A 17,862-nucleotide genomic window follows, 5' to 3' on the forward strand; every position below is an offset into this window, starting at 1 on the left:
AAGGGATGACAGTGGCTGTCCTCCACTCAGCTGGAATGAAACTGGTACTCAGGCTTTGGTTGAATAGGGAGCCTAATGGTGCTGTAAGTTGTTGCTTGAGTTCATGTAGGATGCAGCCTGGGATGTTATTGGGTCCCATTGAGGCTGTATTTTTTGCCTTTGAGAGAGCAGTGGTGACCTGTTCCCTAGATATAACGAGAAGGGGGCAGGTACTGGGGATGTCCTGCTTTACTGATGGGGAGGGGGGACAGAGGGGTGAAGTTTTTGCTGAATCTGTCAGCCAACAAGTTTGCCATATCTATGGCATTTTTATATGTGGTGTCCTTGGCTACCAGTTCTGAACAGATCTGGGTGCTTCCTTTGAAGTTATGGACATATGTGAAGAATTGTTATTTTATTTATTTATTTATTTATTCCAGTTTGATAACTGGGAAGGTCCACTGGGCCAGGAAGAGCCCGTTTTCAGAGGAGGCTCAGGGAGAAAACTCCGAAAATAGTTATAGAGAAACAATATGAACAAAGCTACAAAACTGGTTACAGAGAAACTATATGATTATAATGAATAATTTAGACAGCATACAATACAGCAAGTTCACAAAGAGCTACATTATATGATACAATAAAAGAAAGTGAAATGAACACATTTTTGAATACAGACAAAATGAGACATACTTGTGAATTGATATACTATTTTTTTTTTGTAAGGAAGTACATCAATTTGAGACAGGGGTCTGGGTGCAGTAGCTGACTGTCCTAATTAGAGTATAATGGGGAGGTTGAAGAAATTAGTTTTTGCAGAGGGTGGAGTGGTAGATGGTTGGAGGGGGAATTTACACTGGGGAGTGGGGTAGGCAGTTCCACTTAATTGTAAGATAGGAGAACAGGAGAGATTTGAATTTGGTGTGGTCAGGGGTATTGTAAAGGGTGGGAGGGAGAGAGTTCCATAGTTTAGAGATGGAGCAAGAAAGTAGCAGGTGGCCAGGGGGTCATGAGGTTTTGTAGATTTGTAGGAGGTTTTGGTATTCAGATCTGAGTAAGAGTTTAGGGATGTAGGGGCTTAGTGCGGAAAAGAGAGAAGGGCAGCTAGTGGGTTAGTGGACACCTGTGATATTAAACAAAGTCAAGTAATTAGAAAGTTCGAGCCACTGTAGAGTGAGGAGAGAGTGGCAGTCATGGGAGGAGGCTTTTGAGTTGGTAGCAAATTTGCTTAGTTTATTATAGCATGATTCAAGTTTAGATTGTAGACTGAGTTGGAGATTGTTTAACAGGGGGGCACCGTACATCAGATAGGGGAAAAGTTTAGAGGAATCTAGGGATTTTCTAGTGGGGGGGGGGGGGGATAGCGGCTGTGCCTGTATAGAAGCCACAGTTTTTGGTGTTTTTTTTACGGTGGATTGAATATGGCTGTCAAATATTACATGGTCATCAGTGATGACGCCAAGGAGTTTGGTACTGGATATGATTTCAATTGGGATATTATCACTGCTAAGTACTGAGAAAGAGTTTTTGTCTATTGGGGAGTTTCTGGAGGAGGAGAAGACCATAAGTTTAGTTTTATTAGCATTGAGGGCAAGGTGGTTATTTTTCATCCAGGATTCTGTGTTAGAGAAGGCTGACTGAGTTTTTAGAGGTAGGTCGGAGGCAGTGTATGCAGAGGAGATGACAGCTGAGTCATCTGCGTACTGGATTATTGATGAGTCAGGGATGGTGTGGTGGAAATTGTTAATAAATATATTGAAGAAAAGAGGTCCTAGAACAGAACCTTGTGGGACCCCAGTGGGGGTGTGTTGAAAGGGAGAGGTTGAGGATTTCCATTGACTTTCAGGGAGGTAGCTTGTGAACCAGGCTAAGGTGGAGGAGGAGAGGTTGAGAGATGAGTGTTGAGTTAACAGTAGAGGGTGGGACATGGTGTCGAAAGCTTTGGATAGGTCGAGGAAATTACAGTTGTGTACACTTACCATAAATGTAGATGTATGAGTGTATTCACTGTTGCAGTCATTACATTTGGGTTATCTGCTTGCAGTAGCCCTCAGTCGGCCTGATTAACAAAGTCTTGGGTCCTGCGTCGGTTGCTGTCCCTTCTTCCATGACGTCAGGTCGTCAGGGGTATAAAACATGCAGCCAACGCCATTACATCAGTTTTTCTTGCCTCAGATGTTAGGTGTCCCCCTAATGGGAAGCAATTAAATCTATAAATACAAGGATATACCTCCAACAAAAAAGCAAATACACCAAAAAGCTTTTGAGCATAGTAAGGGAGAGTAGAGGTATAGCCAAAAGAAGAAAGGGGGCTGGAGGGAGGGTAAACAGGACTGCAACAGTGAATAAACTCGAACATCTACATTTATGGTAAGTGTACATAACTGTACTATGTTCTTTGCGTTTCACTGTTGCAGTCATTACATTTGGGTAGATTCCCAAAGCTAAATTTGGGAGGAGGAATTTAAATAGAATTAGGACCAGCTATAAGGCCCTGCAAGACTGCAGTGGCAAAGTCAGCTCTGGATTAAGAGAAAATTGGCAAATGACAATCCTTGGTGAAAGTATGTACAGAATTCCAGGTAGCAGCTTCTAGGATGTCCCTGGTAGGGACGCCCCTGAGAAAGGCTGTAGAGGTAGATGCAGCCCTGGTTGAATGGGGTCTGATGCCCTGCAATAGGTTTACCATGGTGCTTATAGCAGAAATGAATGCAGTGGCCTATCCATTTTGAAATAGTTTTCTTTGAAATAGCTTTCCCCTCTGTCCCTGCAGCAAATGCCACCAGCAGTTGTTCAGATTTCCTTTGAGGTTTAATCCTGTCCAAGTAGAATCTAAGTTGTCTGTGCACATCTAATGAGTGCAGTATCCATTCCCCTTTGTTTTGTGGGTTAGGAAAGAAGGTAGGCAAATGAATGGACTGATTAAGAGCCACACTGGATACCACCTTAGGCATGAAGGAGGGGTTGGTTCTGAGGGACACCCTGTCCGCATGAAAGATGATGAAAGGCTCCACTGCCATAAGGGCCAGTAATTCAGATACCCTTCTTGCTGAAGTGATTGCTAAAAGGAAAGCTGTTTTCCAAGAAAGGAATTTTAAATCTGCAGTAGCAGCTGGCTTGAAAGGAGGAAGAGTGAGTTTCTCCAAGACAAAGTTAAGGTCCCAGGCTGGTGTTGGAGCTCTCCTGGGTGCCTTAAATTTCTGGCCCCTCTGAGGAACTGCTTGAGCAGTGGGTGAGAGAAGAGGGGAGGCTCTGTAATGAGCTGAAATGGCTGAGGCATGAATTTTGATGGAGGAAAAGGACAAGCCCTTATGAAGCATCTCAGTCAAGTATTGTAGAATCTGAGGTAAATTGGGCACTGCTGCACTCATCCCCTGAGATTGGTTCCAGGCACAAAATCTTTTCCATTTTGCAGCATAAGATTTTCTAGTACTAGGCCTCCTTGCCTCTAAAATGATATCCGTCACTGAATTACTGAGGGGTGGTAAAGGAAAGATTAGGTAATTAGCCAGGCTGCTAGGTTCAGGGTTTGCAGCTGAGGGTGCAGAATCTGGTTCTCCTGCTGAGAGACAACAGGGAAGGGATCTGAGGCAGATGCCATGGGGCCAAGCATGACACACTGCTCCAGAGAGGGTACCAGTGTTGTCGTGACCAGTCTGGGGCAATTAAAAATCATCCTTGGCTTGTCCTGTTTGATCTTTAGTAGTACCTTGGAGAGCAGAGGCAGAGGAGGAAAGGCATAAACTGACAGGTTTTTCCAGCTGAAAGATAGAGCATCCACTTTCCAAGCTAGCTTGTGGGGAATCTTTGTGCAAAATTTGTCTAATTGATGGTTTTGGGGGGAGGCAAACAGGTCTATATCTGGGCTCCCCCATTTGCTTGTCAACATGTTGAAAATACTTGGTTCCAGTTTCCACTCATGTGGGTCCATGAGGTTTCTGCTTAGTCCATCTGCCAGTGTATTTAGTTTTCCTGGCAGGAATTGAGCTTGTAGATTCACTTGGTAGCTCAACGCTGTGTTCCACAATGCCATGGCTAGTCTACAGAGGGGGTAAGAATGTATACCCCCCTGCTTGTTTATGTACCACCTGACAGTGGTGTTGTCCATCTTTACTATTAGTTGTCCTGGAAGAATGTGGTCCTTGAAGGCTGTCAGAGCATTCTGTACAGCTAACATTTCATTTTAATTTATGTGCAGGTGCATTTGACTTGGGTTCCATTTGCCCTGAATGCACTTCCCTGCCAGGTGAGCTCCCCATGCATAATCTGATGCATCTGTTGTTAAGGTTAGGGTGGCAGGAGGTAGTGTGAATGATAGTCCCCTGTTTTGGTGGCAGGCCTCTGCCCACCAAAGGAACTCTAGGCATAGGCAAGGTATGATAGGAATCATTGCTTCTAAATCCTGAGAATGTTGACATCATAGGCTTTTGAGATACCATTGTAGTTTCCTCATATGCAGACTTGCATATGGAATTAGAAGAATGCAGGAGGCCATGAACCCCAAGGCTTTCAGTATTTGCCTTGCAGATAACTGGGTTTTTGTGGCCACTTGTTTGAAGTAGGTTGTCAAATGAATCCGTTTCTCTGGTGTGAGGAAAGCCATCTGGGAAGTTGTATTCAAGCTTGCTCCCAGGAATATAATTTGTTGACAGGGTACCAGGTATGATTTCTTTTTGTTTATGGTGTACCCAGACAAGTCAGCACCCTTTGAACAAAGGCCAGATGATTCAAAAGTATGTCCTGGCTTTCTGCCTGAATTAGACAATCGTCCAAGTATGGGTATATTTGAATATTTCTTTGCCTGCAAAATGCAATGACTGGAGCTAGGCACTTTGTGAGTACCCTGGGCTCAGTAGATAAGCCAAAGGGCAGTGCAGAGAACTGATAGTGCATGAAGCCTGCGTTGAATCGTAGGTATCTTCTGCAAGACTCCCTGATAGGGATGTGCAGGTATGCTTCTTTTAAGTCTAGTGTTGCTAACCATGCATCTTTGCCTAGCATAGGAAGTAGCTGGTGAAGAGTCAGCATCTTGAATTTTGGAATCACCAAATAGGTGTTTAGAGTAGAAAGGTCCAGGATAGGACACCATGTGTTGTCTTTTCTGGGTACCAGGAAAAGTCTCGAATAGAAACCTTGTCCCTTTTCCTCTTCTGGTACCAACTGAATAGCCCCCATGCTTAAGAGAGAGAGTACTTTATTTTGGGCCTCTGCTCACTGATTTGGGATAGATCTGGCCACCCGCTTGGTGTTGGTAATGTGTGGAAGTGAAATTTGTATCCTTGGGACACTATATTTATAACCCATTTGTCCTGGGTAATGAGTTCCCAGTTTTTGGCCTGCAGACCAATATTTCCGCCTAAAGGAGCATTCAGTTGGGAAGTGCTTGGAAGTTTTAAAAGCAAGTCATTGAGACAGTTTTCCATAGGGGGGAGTCTTACTACTCCCAGATTTGGATGTGGAAACCCCCCTACTGCTTAGTCTTGTGTGTCCCCAGGGACTGAAACCTGGGGTTTCTGCTGTGTCTAGGTTTGGATTGAGAAGACCTGGAAGAAGCTGGAAAGGACCAATTCTTAGAGGGCCAATGCCTACTAAATCTAGGAGGCTGAACTTGTAAGAAATCTTTAACAGTTTGCATAGATTTAGCTTTGTCTTCCATCTTTTTAAGAACTTCCTCAGCTTTGTTGCCAAACAGGCTGTCCTAATTTAAGTGAGCATCCAACAATTTAGCTTTAACATGATCAGGCAAAGATTGCTCCTTAAGCCAAGCATGCCTTCTGAGCACAGACCCAGTAACCGCAGCCCTGCAAGAGGCTGCTAATGAATCAAATCCACATTGCAAAGTATGTTTTCCAACCTGTTCAGCAGAATGCATTAAATCCTGTAATTCATTATTTTCAGCACAATCAGGAATCAACATAATTTTCTGTTTAAGCAATCCAATAACATGCTGTTGATACTTTAACATATGAAACTGTCAGTTTACAGCCCTAATGGCTAAGGTTGCAGAAGCGTAAACCTTCTTACCCCATCTATCCAGTGCCCTGTAGTCTCTATCAGAAGGGGTAGGATTTTTAGCAGAAGCCTTAATGCCCTTGGTTCCCTGTGAGATAGTCTCTGGATCAGCAATAATATTTTTAAAAAGGAACTTGTGTGAATCAGGAACCCTGTAATATCTGTCAGGTTTTCTGGGAGCAGGAGGCAAAGAATCAGGGGCCAAACTGGATTCCGAAAAGGCATCATCAACAATGTCTAGTACAGGAGGTATAGCTAAAGGCCTATGCTGAGGCAGGAGTAAGAAACCCCTAAGCCTCTTTTTTGAATCAGAAAAATCCTGGCTTTCCCAGTGGAAATGCTCCCTTAGAGTATGCAAGGTTTCACCAAAAGAAAAATCCTCTGGAGGGGAAGCAGAAGGAATAGAGTTGTCTGCATCAGAATCCTCATAAGTAGATAATGGTAAATCCAGACCATCAGAAGAATCAGAGAAATCAGAATCCTGGTCAGAAGATTCATAAACAACTTCAGTCCTAGGTCTCTTAGAAGGGGGAAGTTGGCTCCCCCTGATTAGAGTTATAAGATCTTCAGCCATTCTTATAATTTGTTTTTTAGGCATAGAGGCCTGAGCATGCAGCTTGGGCGTCAGTTTCTTAGGCATGGTACAAGATTTAGGCCTAAATGAAGAAGGAGGCATCGGTTTAATATGCAAGTCTGCAGGCCTGAATACACCCTTAGAAGCCGGTGCCTGCACAGTGGCTCCGGACCCATCCAAGGTAGAGACATCCGCAGGTTTCACAGTTGAAGCATCTCCCGGCATACCGGACTCTGAATGGGTCTCAGTAGAGGCCTGCGAATCAGAAGTAGCGGGTATCAGGGGCTGCGAAAGTGCCTCACTGAGTACCGGTGAACTGGCAACTGGCTTAGGAGAAGCGTTGTCGGCAGCTTTGGACCTAGGCGGCCTGTCTCTGTCTTTATCTTTGCATTTTTTCAGAATCCCGATAGTCGGATGGCTAATTGACAACATTTCTGGATAATTAAACCGAGAACCAAAATATTTAGAGGCGAAAATATACCGATGACAGATAGTGCGCTGATTAAATAAGGCACAAAACTGACAGCAAGGTACGTCGTGGTCAGGGCCTAGACAAGGAATACAGTACGAATTAAAATCTTTGTGAGGTATTTGCTTTCCACAAGTAATGCAATTATTAACTTTTACTGACATCGGTAAGGAGCAAGAAAAAGTTTCCCCAATGGGGTAATTAGCTTTAATTGAAGACTTCGATTCTGAAACTCGAAAACAAAAATTTCAGGAGTCGGACGACCGGCACTTGCGAACTGCTTCTGCTTCGGGCTCCGCACGGCAAGAAAGACTGATGTAATGGCATCGGTTGCATGTTTTATACCCCTGATGACCTGACATCATGGAAGAAGGGACAGCAACCGACGCAGGACCCAAGACTTTGTTAATCAGGCCGACTGCGGGCTACTGCAAGCAGATAACCCAAATGTAATGACTGCAACAGTGAAACACGAAGAACATCAGGGAAGATACAAGTTTACCAGACTCACAAGCTTTACTTATGGTTTCGAGAAAGGAGAGGAGGGCAGTTATGGTACCAGGGTGGAAGCCATGTTGATTGGGGGTAAGAAGGTTGTTTTGAGTAAGGTAAGACATAAGTTGAGTATAGCTACATTTCTCCAGGATTTTTGAAAGAGGGGAAAGGATAGCTATAGGTCTGAAATTGAAAGTGCCAAGTGTTTTTTCCTCCTTTGTGTAGTGGGATAATGTATGCTTTGCACCAGATGGATGGGACATATGCTTCTCGGATGGATCTGTTGATTAAGATGTAAATGGGAAGGGCTATGTTGTCAGCAGATAGTTTTAGGAAGATTGCTGGGAGGTTATCAGGAGCGTTCCAGCTAGATTTTAGTTGGAGAAGTAGTCTTTTTATAGTACAAGTTGGGATAGGTTCAAGGTTGAAAGGGAGGCAGTGAGTGAGTGAAGAAGGCCTTATGATTGTCTCTAGTAGATGTGGCCAATTTGGACTCGAAGTTTGCTTTGGAGGATTTCACTAGTGCTCTTATTTGGTTGTTCAGGCTAAGGAGACATTGATTCCAATTGGGCATCTGCTCCTTCTTGGTCTTGGACAGCAAATTTTTCCTTTTGTTATAGAGTTTATTTATTGCAGATGTCCACTACACAGGTTTACTATTCCTTGCGGAGGATTATTTAGTCCTGTTGGGTATTCCTGATTCCATGCATCTATATAAATGCTTGTTTAGTGCTTTGGTATAGTTTTGGATATTGGTGCCAGTTCCTACTGAGGGGAGGGGACTGTGAAGCTGTTTATACCATCCCTCAGGAGGCTGTAATTAGCTTTGGAGAAGTTTTTATGTCTGATCCTAGCTAGAGGGGGGTTGGGGGAGATGGTGATTTCGAAAGTGACCACTTTATGGACGGATCTTACTAGGGAGTATGATACTACAGGGATGCTGCAGTGGTTACTCATGTTGGTTAATACTAAGTCCAAGTTATCACCTCTTGTGGGGGTATTGACTAGTTGTTCCAAAGCAATTGCACTGACAAAATCGAGGAATCTCTGGGCATTTGTGTTCTGGCATGAGTAGTTCTTCCAATCTATGTTTGGGAAGATAAAGTCACCCAGGATCAGGGTAAAGGTTAGACTCCTGATAGATTCAAACATGTCCAAATAGGTAGATTGGGCATCTTTCAGATTTGGGGACCGGTATCTAGCTATGACTTGAATAGGGGGTCTTGTCCAAGGTTGACTGCACCTGGAGTGTTTCCTGTACATCATACTATTTGACCATCCTGGCGGTGTGTATGTCTTTAATGTACATTGAAACTTAACCTCCTTTGGCTTTACTGCCCACAGTTTGGTGTCTGAATGTATGATAGGATTAGTAAACAGGTAAGGCTGGGGTGCTCTCCGTAGCTTTGAACCAGGTTTCTGTGACTGCACAGATGTCAGAATTTTCCAGGGTTAAGAATGCTTGCAGTGAGTGCAGTTTCATGGTTAGACTCCTACCATTTTGCAGCATGGCTTTAAGTTGTGTTTTATTGAAATTTTTATGTTGATAGTTTTAACCTCATCACTTTTCCTAAAAAAGGCACTATGGGGGAGGCGAGAGTCTTTGCCAGAAGCCTGAAGCCCAGGTGAGAAAGATGCAGGCCATCTCTGACAAAGCATCATGGTCTGTCAATCATATCTTCCCAGGCTGTCAGGTACTGGATCCCCCTGGAATGACACCAGAAACTAAGCCAATTGTTAAAGTCAATCATTTTCTGTTTGTATTGAGGCATCATTCTGTGTGACAGCAGAATGCTGCTTAAGGTTAGGGACATACCTGCCTGGGACACATAATCACTGAGCTCAATCATGTCTCTCTTCATATAGTCCAGAGAGGTACAACTCAAGTAATTCATGCCAACATGGACTATGACAGAGTCATAACAGTACCTGTTGTTGAGAGACTTGAATGTGTGAGCGATATGGTGGATTCTGGCACCTGAGAGACAACTAACCATGACTTTCTCCTTATCCAGCTTGGTAAGAGGCACATCTGTGTGTCTCACAATGGAGTCTCCTATACACTCGGTTTATGATGAAGCCTTAGTGGCTGTGAGACACGGGTGCGTGGACTATGTGTGGTATGTGGTGTGGGCAGCTGTAGAGATTGGATGCATTTTTGCCTCGGAGGTCTCCTTTGTTATGTTTGTGCTAGAAAGTGAAAGAAATTATAACCAGCTCATTACTCTTACACTGCAACCCCCCCCCACACACACACACACGTATATATATATATATATACATATACACACACACACACACACACACACACACACACACACACACACACACACACACACACACAAACACAAGCATAAGCCACAGCAATATTAGTTTTACACTGATTTCTGCAAATAATGATATACTGTGCGACACTAGTACTGCCACATCTGATCACTGACTGCTGTTTAGCAGTCCTCAGACAACAGCAGGGGCAAGTCACTTTTATTCACCTTACTGAGGAGTAAAGTATACCTCCCACTGTCCCTGACTTCACAGAATAGCTCTGATTTTGCCTCATATTTTTGCCCTGTCCCTTGTAAAAAAATGTTTGATTTGTTGGTGAATCATTCAGGATTACAGACTGTCAATAATGGATTCTTGCTGCTAAGTTACTTTGTTACTGGAGCAGTTTTAATATATCACTAACATCAAAATATTTCCGGGCTTGTTGTATGAATATATACCTGTCTTAATGGCTGAAAGATGTGTGTACAAACAGCAAACTGTTATCACTGACAGAGTACACTGTAGAGTGTTTTTATTTTTTTTCTGATCAGGCACTCCTCCTATTGTACATATTAATTTACATTTTTCTACATAGAGGATTGTAAAACATGGCTTGTTTCAAATTAATTGCAAAATAAATGAATGTCTCCGAGTTCAAGATCATTTGCAGCCCCTCCAAATTTGCAGGCCATTTTAACTCTGAGAGTGCTAGAACAGATACATTTGTTTCATTAAATCACAAAAGACCTAAATGTCTCTCAGAAAAACTACCATCCACTAATTGGGTAATCTTGCCAAACACTGCCCAATGAGACGTGCCAACACATTCCAGTTCTGACCCATCAGTTCTGTTTCTACTTAAATGCTTTGAAGGTTTTTATGTTTATGCATATCAAAGAACTGTACACAATAAGACAAATTCCAGAGCAGATATGCATGTTGTGTTTATTTCTGATGAGTTTCAAAGGGTCTGCTGCTTTAAAACAGTGGGAAAACAGTTGCCTTCTTTTCGATTTTACCAAACCAGTTTTTGAATGTCAGGCAGCATGTCATTTTCATACTGTATTTAACGTGGAATCCCAATGTGACCTTCAAGAAGGAGCCGGTTACTCTGATATAGGAAATTAAATATTTTGTCCTCCCTTGGTCATTTGCTTCATTTAAGCAGAAACAAATGACTATACAGACACTGGTATGTTGTTTTCCTACATGTCAGCCACTAATGAAACATTTAAACTATTCATTTCTGGCATAACCTAGAGTTGAACTCAATTTATCCACAGTTAAAAACAAAGGCATTAAGGTTAATACCAAAATTACCTAACACGCAAGTGCAACATGATCCATATGATAAACAGTGGTCTTATTTACACTTAGTATAATATTATAATACATGTCTGAAGCTTTTGCGGATCACCAAATGTCTTTATAGTAACTATGTTTAACCTGCTTTGAGAAAGTATTACAGCAGTTTACAAAAATACATACCTAATTAATGGCTAGAAATTTGTCTTTTCTTTGACTCCTGGTAACAGACAGGAAACATCAATTTATTTTTAAATACTGTTTTTAAGAACTGACATTCCAGTGACCTACATACTTTAATTTTTCTCAGTGACAGCTGGCATAACTGATCGCAGTGGCAATTATCTTCTTTTGATTGACATGTTACACCCCCCCCCATTAGAAATGAGCATTTTAGACTTGGGAGTCAGACCACATTCTAGCCCGAAAAAGAAACTGTGAGCAATATCCTTAGAAGGAACCACTCACTTGTAGCTACTTTTCATAAACCTCAGTGCAGTCACAAGTTAAATTACTGCATTCACAGTACAAGATAAATCAGTACATTAACCACTCATCTTTTGTTTTAAATTCATCTCTCCTTAATCATTCACGATTCAAGTCTTGATCAACTTTTTTTCTGAGTAGTTGCCACTATAACTGTGGACTTTCCATTTCCTCTTTGTTCTGGTTTTACTCTTTATATCCTTTCTTTTGCTTTTTGGTACTTTCTGTTAACAACTGAATTTTGCCTGCTTCTGGTTTGATTTTCATTCCCGCTCCTTTTCAAAATGCTTTTGCTAATCTCTGCAAAGGTGTAATTTTAAACTTGTTTTCTTCATGGTTAAGAATGCTCACTATGTTTGTATATGATGATTTCAACAAATATGCACACACAAACCCGCGAATGCAGCCCTGGGCATAGAGTCAATTTCAAGAAGGCCCATATCTCCATCAAACCAAGGGATATATAGGCTGATATTCATAATCTGGGTCTTTGCAAAAGAGTAGCAGTCATGAGTGGAAAGCAGTGCTACATGGATATGCAAATAAGGTCAACGAAACACAGTTGTGATGAGTACAGGAAATTGAAGCAATTTCTATAATCACACCCACTTTTTGCAAAAATGCAACCTGTATAAAGTTTGTCCTTTCAAAAGTGCAAATTATTTCATGGAATCACATACTGCGTGCAAGCTATGTGGAGTATAGTCACACAAGACATTTTAGAAAAGCTGCAGACTGTGAAGCAGCTAAGAGTTTTTTTTTTTTTTTTAGTTAAAGGCATTATACCATTTTCATACAGTGTTATCCTTTTGTGGATAATCTGATGGTTTCATTAAAGAATAGGAGGAGGTTGATAGGAAAGCCTGAAAAAAGGGGAGACAAAACAAAGAGCTCAACACCACAAGGGAAACATCAAGAGGGTTTGTGCTGAAGAAGGTGGGAGAGGATGGGCAGTATGGTTTGTTGGGGATAGACCCCCCCCCAAGATTTTTTTAAACACCTTTATTGAATTATCACTTGTGAGATAGGCACATTTCCATTTATATAAAAATAGTCAAACTGTATTAACAAGTTAAAACTTACAAACATTATGCTTCAGATATACTGCTATATATCATATAAACTAAGCAACATTACATAAATTATTCATTCCTGTCCCCTTTTTTTAAACAAGAAATATCTTTATTAAACAAGTTCTGACATAAGCAATCATAGATTTATATAAATGAAAACACACCACACAGAGACAATCCTAGTTGCAAGCATTTTACATCACAATCCATAGTGACACACTCCCGGTTGCTCCCCCCCCCATTTTTTTATTAGGAAATAGGGAAGAAAGTGAAGGAGAAATGGTAAGGGAAGAAGGGCTGAGGAAGCACCAACTGTAATCCCAGTCCACAGAACCTCAAACACGTCTACTGGCAGATGGTGTTGCATTGGAGGACCCTGATGTTGAGGTGTTAAGGGCCTGTGTTGGCATGGTGGTCAGCACCAACTGGGTGAGAGTGTTCTCTACACTCTGAAGAGAGGCTTTGACTTTCCTGTCCACTACCTCTACCAGTAAGTCATCAACCAAACTCCAAAGCCTCCTTTCTGTGAGGCTTGCAAGGCTGCCACATGCTGGAGTGCCTGCAGGACCAGCTCCTGCACTCCAACCCTATGAGGATGTCCCCGGATGGGCAGAGGATGACCTGCCCACAGCCTGGGAGGTATGTGCCTTGTCTGCTCCTGAGGGATTTGAACCTGTATAAAAGAAGAAAAAATAGAAGAGAAACAAAACAAAAAAGAAGAAAGAAATGCATAAGCAAAATAAGAAAAAAGGGTAGAGAGAAACAAAACAGAAAAAGCACAATAAATCTAGACATCACTGTTTTAATGCAATGTATCAACACAATAAAATACTGTGTAAAAATATCTATATTGAAGTAAACTTGTGTATGGGAAGTTGTTATACTTACAAGTGGGGGCACTGATTAGAGAAGTGCTTATGTACCTGGGAAGAACGTATAACAGTAGTGCTTATGCATACTTATGATGAATTGAAATGTCAAGGGCTTTAGTCTTTCTGAGAGGTTGTGTGTTTAAATTATGCACTTTAAATACCGAGTTTAAACTACCCAGAAAACAATCCAAGAAGAAGAAATCATTAATTATCGCTGTTAATCAAGGTAAGAAATCAGTGTATAAGACATTTCTTTTGATCAGTTAAGTTTTCATAGGTTCTAGGTATGTACTAGGCTAATGGTCCTGGTGCCTTTACAAGCCTAGCCCATAGGATTACCCTGTCTTCGTGCCACCTGACCTTAGTTCCCAGTGCCTCTGTTGAGCATAGCCACTACAGTGATCCCCGGGGTGAATTTTCTATTTTCCATCCACTCATCAAGATTTCTCTTGAAGAGGGTCAGTGAGATGCTCTGCTTGACATGTATAGGAAGTCTATTCCATAGCATGGGCAGTCTCTGGGTTATGAAACTGCCCCTCCAGCACGCTCTGTTGATTGTGGTAATGAGGTTGAGGTCTCTGGAGCATGTGTTGTGGAGGGACTGTGATTTCTTTAGATGTAGTATTTCTAACAGAGCTGGGTCAGATATGGCTTTGCAAGTCAAGCAGAGATCGCCTCTAAGTAGGCGATATCACACAGAGAATAGTTGGAGTTTTTTTTTTTGAGTCTGTCTATATAGGACAAGTGTTTAAGGCCTAGAATCCTCTTTGTGAGGTACTTTTGTGGCCTCTCAAGTTGTTGCAGGTGTCTAGTGAGGTACATGCCAAATGGGGCATTGTACTTGATGATTGGCCTAATGAGGGAAGAGTACAGGGAGACAATGACCTCCTTCTTAATGGATGCAAAACCCTTAGTAATGAGAAGTGCCACATTGAAGGACTTTCTGACTACAGTGGCAATGTGGTGGTCAGAAGAGAGGTTACTGTCAACATGCGTTCTCAGATCTCCTATAATGCCTTCTGTGTTCAGTGGACTACCATCGATGTGGTAATTTATGGGAACTAGGTTTTTCCCAAAGGGGATGGCAACACATTTTTTGGCATTGAGCTTAAAGCCATGGTTATGACACCAGTCGTTGGTCTCAGTGAGGCCTTTCTGTAGGATGTCAACATCACTTGGGGAGTTAATAATAACTCCCAACTTGCAATCGTCTGTGAACTTTGTCAGCCAGTCCATTCATTTTGGCCTGCACTTCAGAGAAGTAGATACCAAACAGGAGAGGACCCAGGACCGAACATTGTGGGACTCCACTTGTGACTGGTCGGCAGTCTGACTTGGAGTCAGCTACTTTCACACTGTGGGTTCTATCTGTGAGCCAGTTTGCAACCTACCTAGTGATATAGGGGTTGATGCCTAGCTCAGTGAGTTTTCCTATGATTCCTGAGTGGGGAATGGTATCAAAGGCTTTGGTCAGATCAAGACAGACTGTATGAACCACCTTGCCTTCATCCACAGCTCTGGTGACTGACTCAAAGAAGTCAACCAAGTTGAGCAGGCATGATCTACCCTTCACAAAAGCAAACTGTATGGGATCCAGAGTATGGAAATTCCCTATATCCTTGTTTATCAGGTCCATGATGATGCGTTACAGTTGCATTTCTTTCTGCCGCAAAGCTAAAATAACAAATAACAACACTGTCTACAGAAGTACTACAGAAATCAATTTGAAAAGCATTGCTTTATTAATTGTCCTGCTACCATTAATTCTGTCTAACAATTTGTACTATGCATTGTTAAAAAATAAATATCTTTTGGACACCTATTATACTTACCAAAAGACTCAACCAGATGTTGCATTTGTCTCTTCTGTTGCTGGCTGTTGTGCCATATTTCTTCCTCAGCTATAAGTAAATAAGAGAAGGATAATCCTATTTATTTGAATTTGAATTTACTCCACATATAAACATAAGTATGTCTTATATTCTCTGTAAGCATTTCTTATTTTTCTTTTTCTTTACCATTTTAACTGTTGTATGCATACATGTATGCATTATTATGTTACATTACTTAATATTCCATAGAATTCTAGAGGATAGTAGAGAAATATGAAATGAGTCTTGGTTTTGTTTTAAAAAAAAATGCATGTAACAATCTATGGAACAGCTGAATTGCAAGGGCTGAAATCTATCAGTTCAAGGAAGTGTGCATTTCCTTTTCTGTAGAACTGTTTCTGATGTGTAGAAAGTAATAGTGATGCAAAACAGCATGTTCTCTGAAAACTTCTGTGCTGCTCATTCTTTTAGCAAAGAAACCCCCACTCCCCTCCCCAACATTAACAGACATGTTGTAAGTGCAGCTAAAATGCTTACAAACAAGTAAGTTAAGCCATTGTTTTTATTTATATGCAGGTATCTGTCACAAAAACTGACCCCATATAATATTTATCTTTTGCAACTTTTTTTCTCTGCGATAGTAAACAATTCCTTACATCTCTAACTGCAACTTTTATTTCATAACTGTATTATATACTAAAACAGTGAGTGAGAAGGTCACTGAAAAACCAATCAGTAAAAACAAAAATAAAACTCCAGCAAAGCTAGAACTTCCAATGAATGACCTCCCAAACCTCTTTTATCAGAGGCACATGGCATATATGCAAATGAGCCTTATGAACATCAGGTGTTTTAGCTAATTGGCGGTTCTGAATGCCCATGACTTGTTTCTTCATTTTACTGGACAATTTCAGGCCAATAAAGCCAAACCCCACTAGCTGTGGATATGCATATTTTGGCCTTGTTATGACCTCATCAGTACAGCACAAACAGCGTGTTTGAGTAAGCATTAGACACACAGGGCTGGGAGGTCACTCATTTGAAATTCTAGCTTTGCTGGAGTTTTCTTTTTGTTTTTACTGATTGGTTTTTCAGTGACCTTCTCACTCATTGTTTTAGTTTGTTGTTTGGGATATTTTTGCAGTGACCCTAATGATAATGGACATCAGCTGGGTATAACAGCCCTGTGTTTCTAATGCTTAGTCAAACACTCTGCTTGTGCTGTGCTGATGAGGTCATAACAAGGCCGAAATATGTAAATCCACAGCTAGTGGTGTTTGGTTTTATTGGCCTGAAATTGTCCAGTAAAACAACAAAACAAGTCATGGGCATTCAGAATTTCCAATTAGCTGAAACACCTGATGTTCATAAGGCTCATTTGCATATATCCCATGTGCCTCTGATACAAGAGGTTTGGGAGGTCACTCATTGGAAGTTCTAGCTTTGCTGGAGTTTTCTTTTTGTTTTTACTGATTGTTTTTTTCAGTGTCCTTCTCACTCATTGTTTTAGTTTGTTGTTTGGGATATTTTTGCACTGACCCTAATGATAATGGACATCAGCTGGGTATAACAGCCCTGTGTTTCTAATGCTTAATCAAACATTCTGCTTGTGCTGTGCTGACAAGGTCATAACAAGGGCGAAATACGCATATCCACAGCTATTGGGGTTTGGCTTTATTGTCCTGAAATTGTCCAGTAAAATGATGAAACAAGTTATGGGCATTCAGAGTTGCCAATTAGCTGAAACACCTGATGTTCATAAGGCTCATTTGCATATATCCCATGTGCCTCTGATACAAGAGGTTTGGGAGGTCACTCATTGGAAGTTCTAGCTTTGCTGGAGTTTTCTTTTTGTTATAACTGTATTATATGTAATAGCATTACAGATATTTGAACATTACAAAAAGATATACAGAGTTACCTATACAGATTATTTTCATACTCTTTACTAACATTTCTTTTTATTACTGCAGCCTGTAAACACATAGTATTAGTTTTCCTCCTTCTTCAAAAGATATGGATGTCTGGTTACAGAACTGCTACTCATTTTTTATGCTTTCAGAATATCAGCCCAAGTAGATACTTTCAAGTAAAGATAACTTATTGTAGAAGTACTATATGTATTTATGCAATTTTTTTACCCCTTTTGTATTATACACACACACACACACACACACACACACACACACACACACACACACACACACACATACACACACATAGATATAGGTATACATGAATTACAAAAATAATTTTACTTGCTATAGGCTATAGAATTCTGGACTTCTTGCCGTAACCTGGTCAACTCATATGGGCCAGTTGGTCAGTACTTCAGTACTGTGCTTCTGCAAACCTTTACACTTGTGATGACAGTGCCAACTGGAGTGGGTTATATCTGTCAGGGTGGACAGATAGTCACCCAACTCCTGCCAGATATCATTTTTTTTTACAATGTACTGTGATACGTGCATGGCTGGATCTTCTCCAGGTATGATTC

At 41.3% G+C, this 17,862-nt stretch overlaps 1 protein-coding gene across 2 annotated transcripts in view; it reads right to left on the reverse strand.

Moving 5' to 3' along the window:
* SORBS2 (sorbin and SH3 domain containing 2) overlaps positions 1-17,862 on the reverse strand; it is a 3,647,154-nt gene that overhangs the window by 2,013,511 nt on the left and 1,615,781 nt on the right. For both annotated transcript variants that reach the window (XM_044062620.1, XM_044062621.1), the window contains one exon: positions 15,366-15,434. In XM_044062620.1, coding sequence (XP_043918555.1) covers positions 15,366-15,434 — 69 coding nt within the window. The remainder of the gene's footprint in view (positions 1-15,365; positions 15,435-17,862) is intronic.

The sequence above is a fragment of the Protopterus annectens genome, chromosome 2.part1, assembly GCF_019279795.1.
Source record: "Protopterus annectens isolate FY-2018-M chromosome 2.part1, PAN1.0, whole genome shotgun sequence".
Classification (NCBI taxonomy): Eukaryota; Metazoa; Chordata; order Ceratodontiformes; family Protopteridae; genus Protopterus; species Protopterus annectens.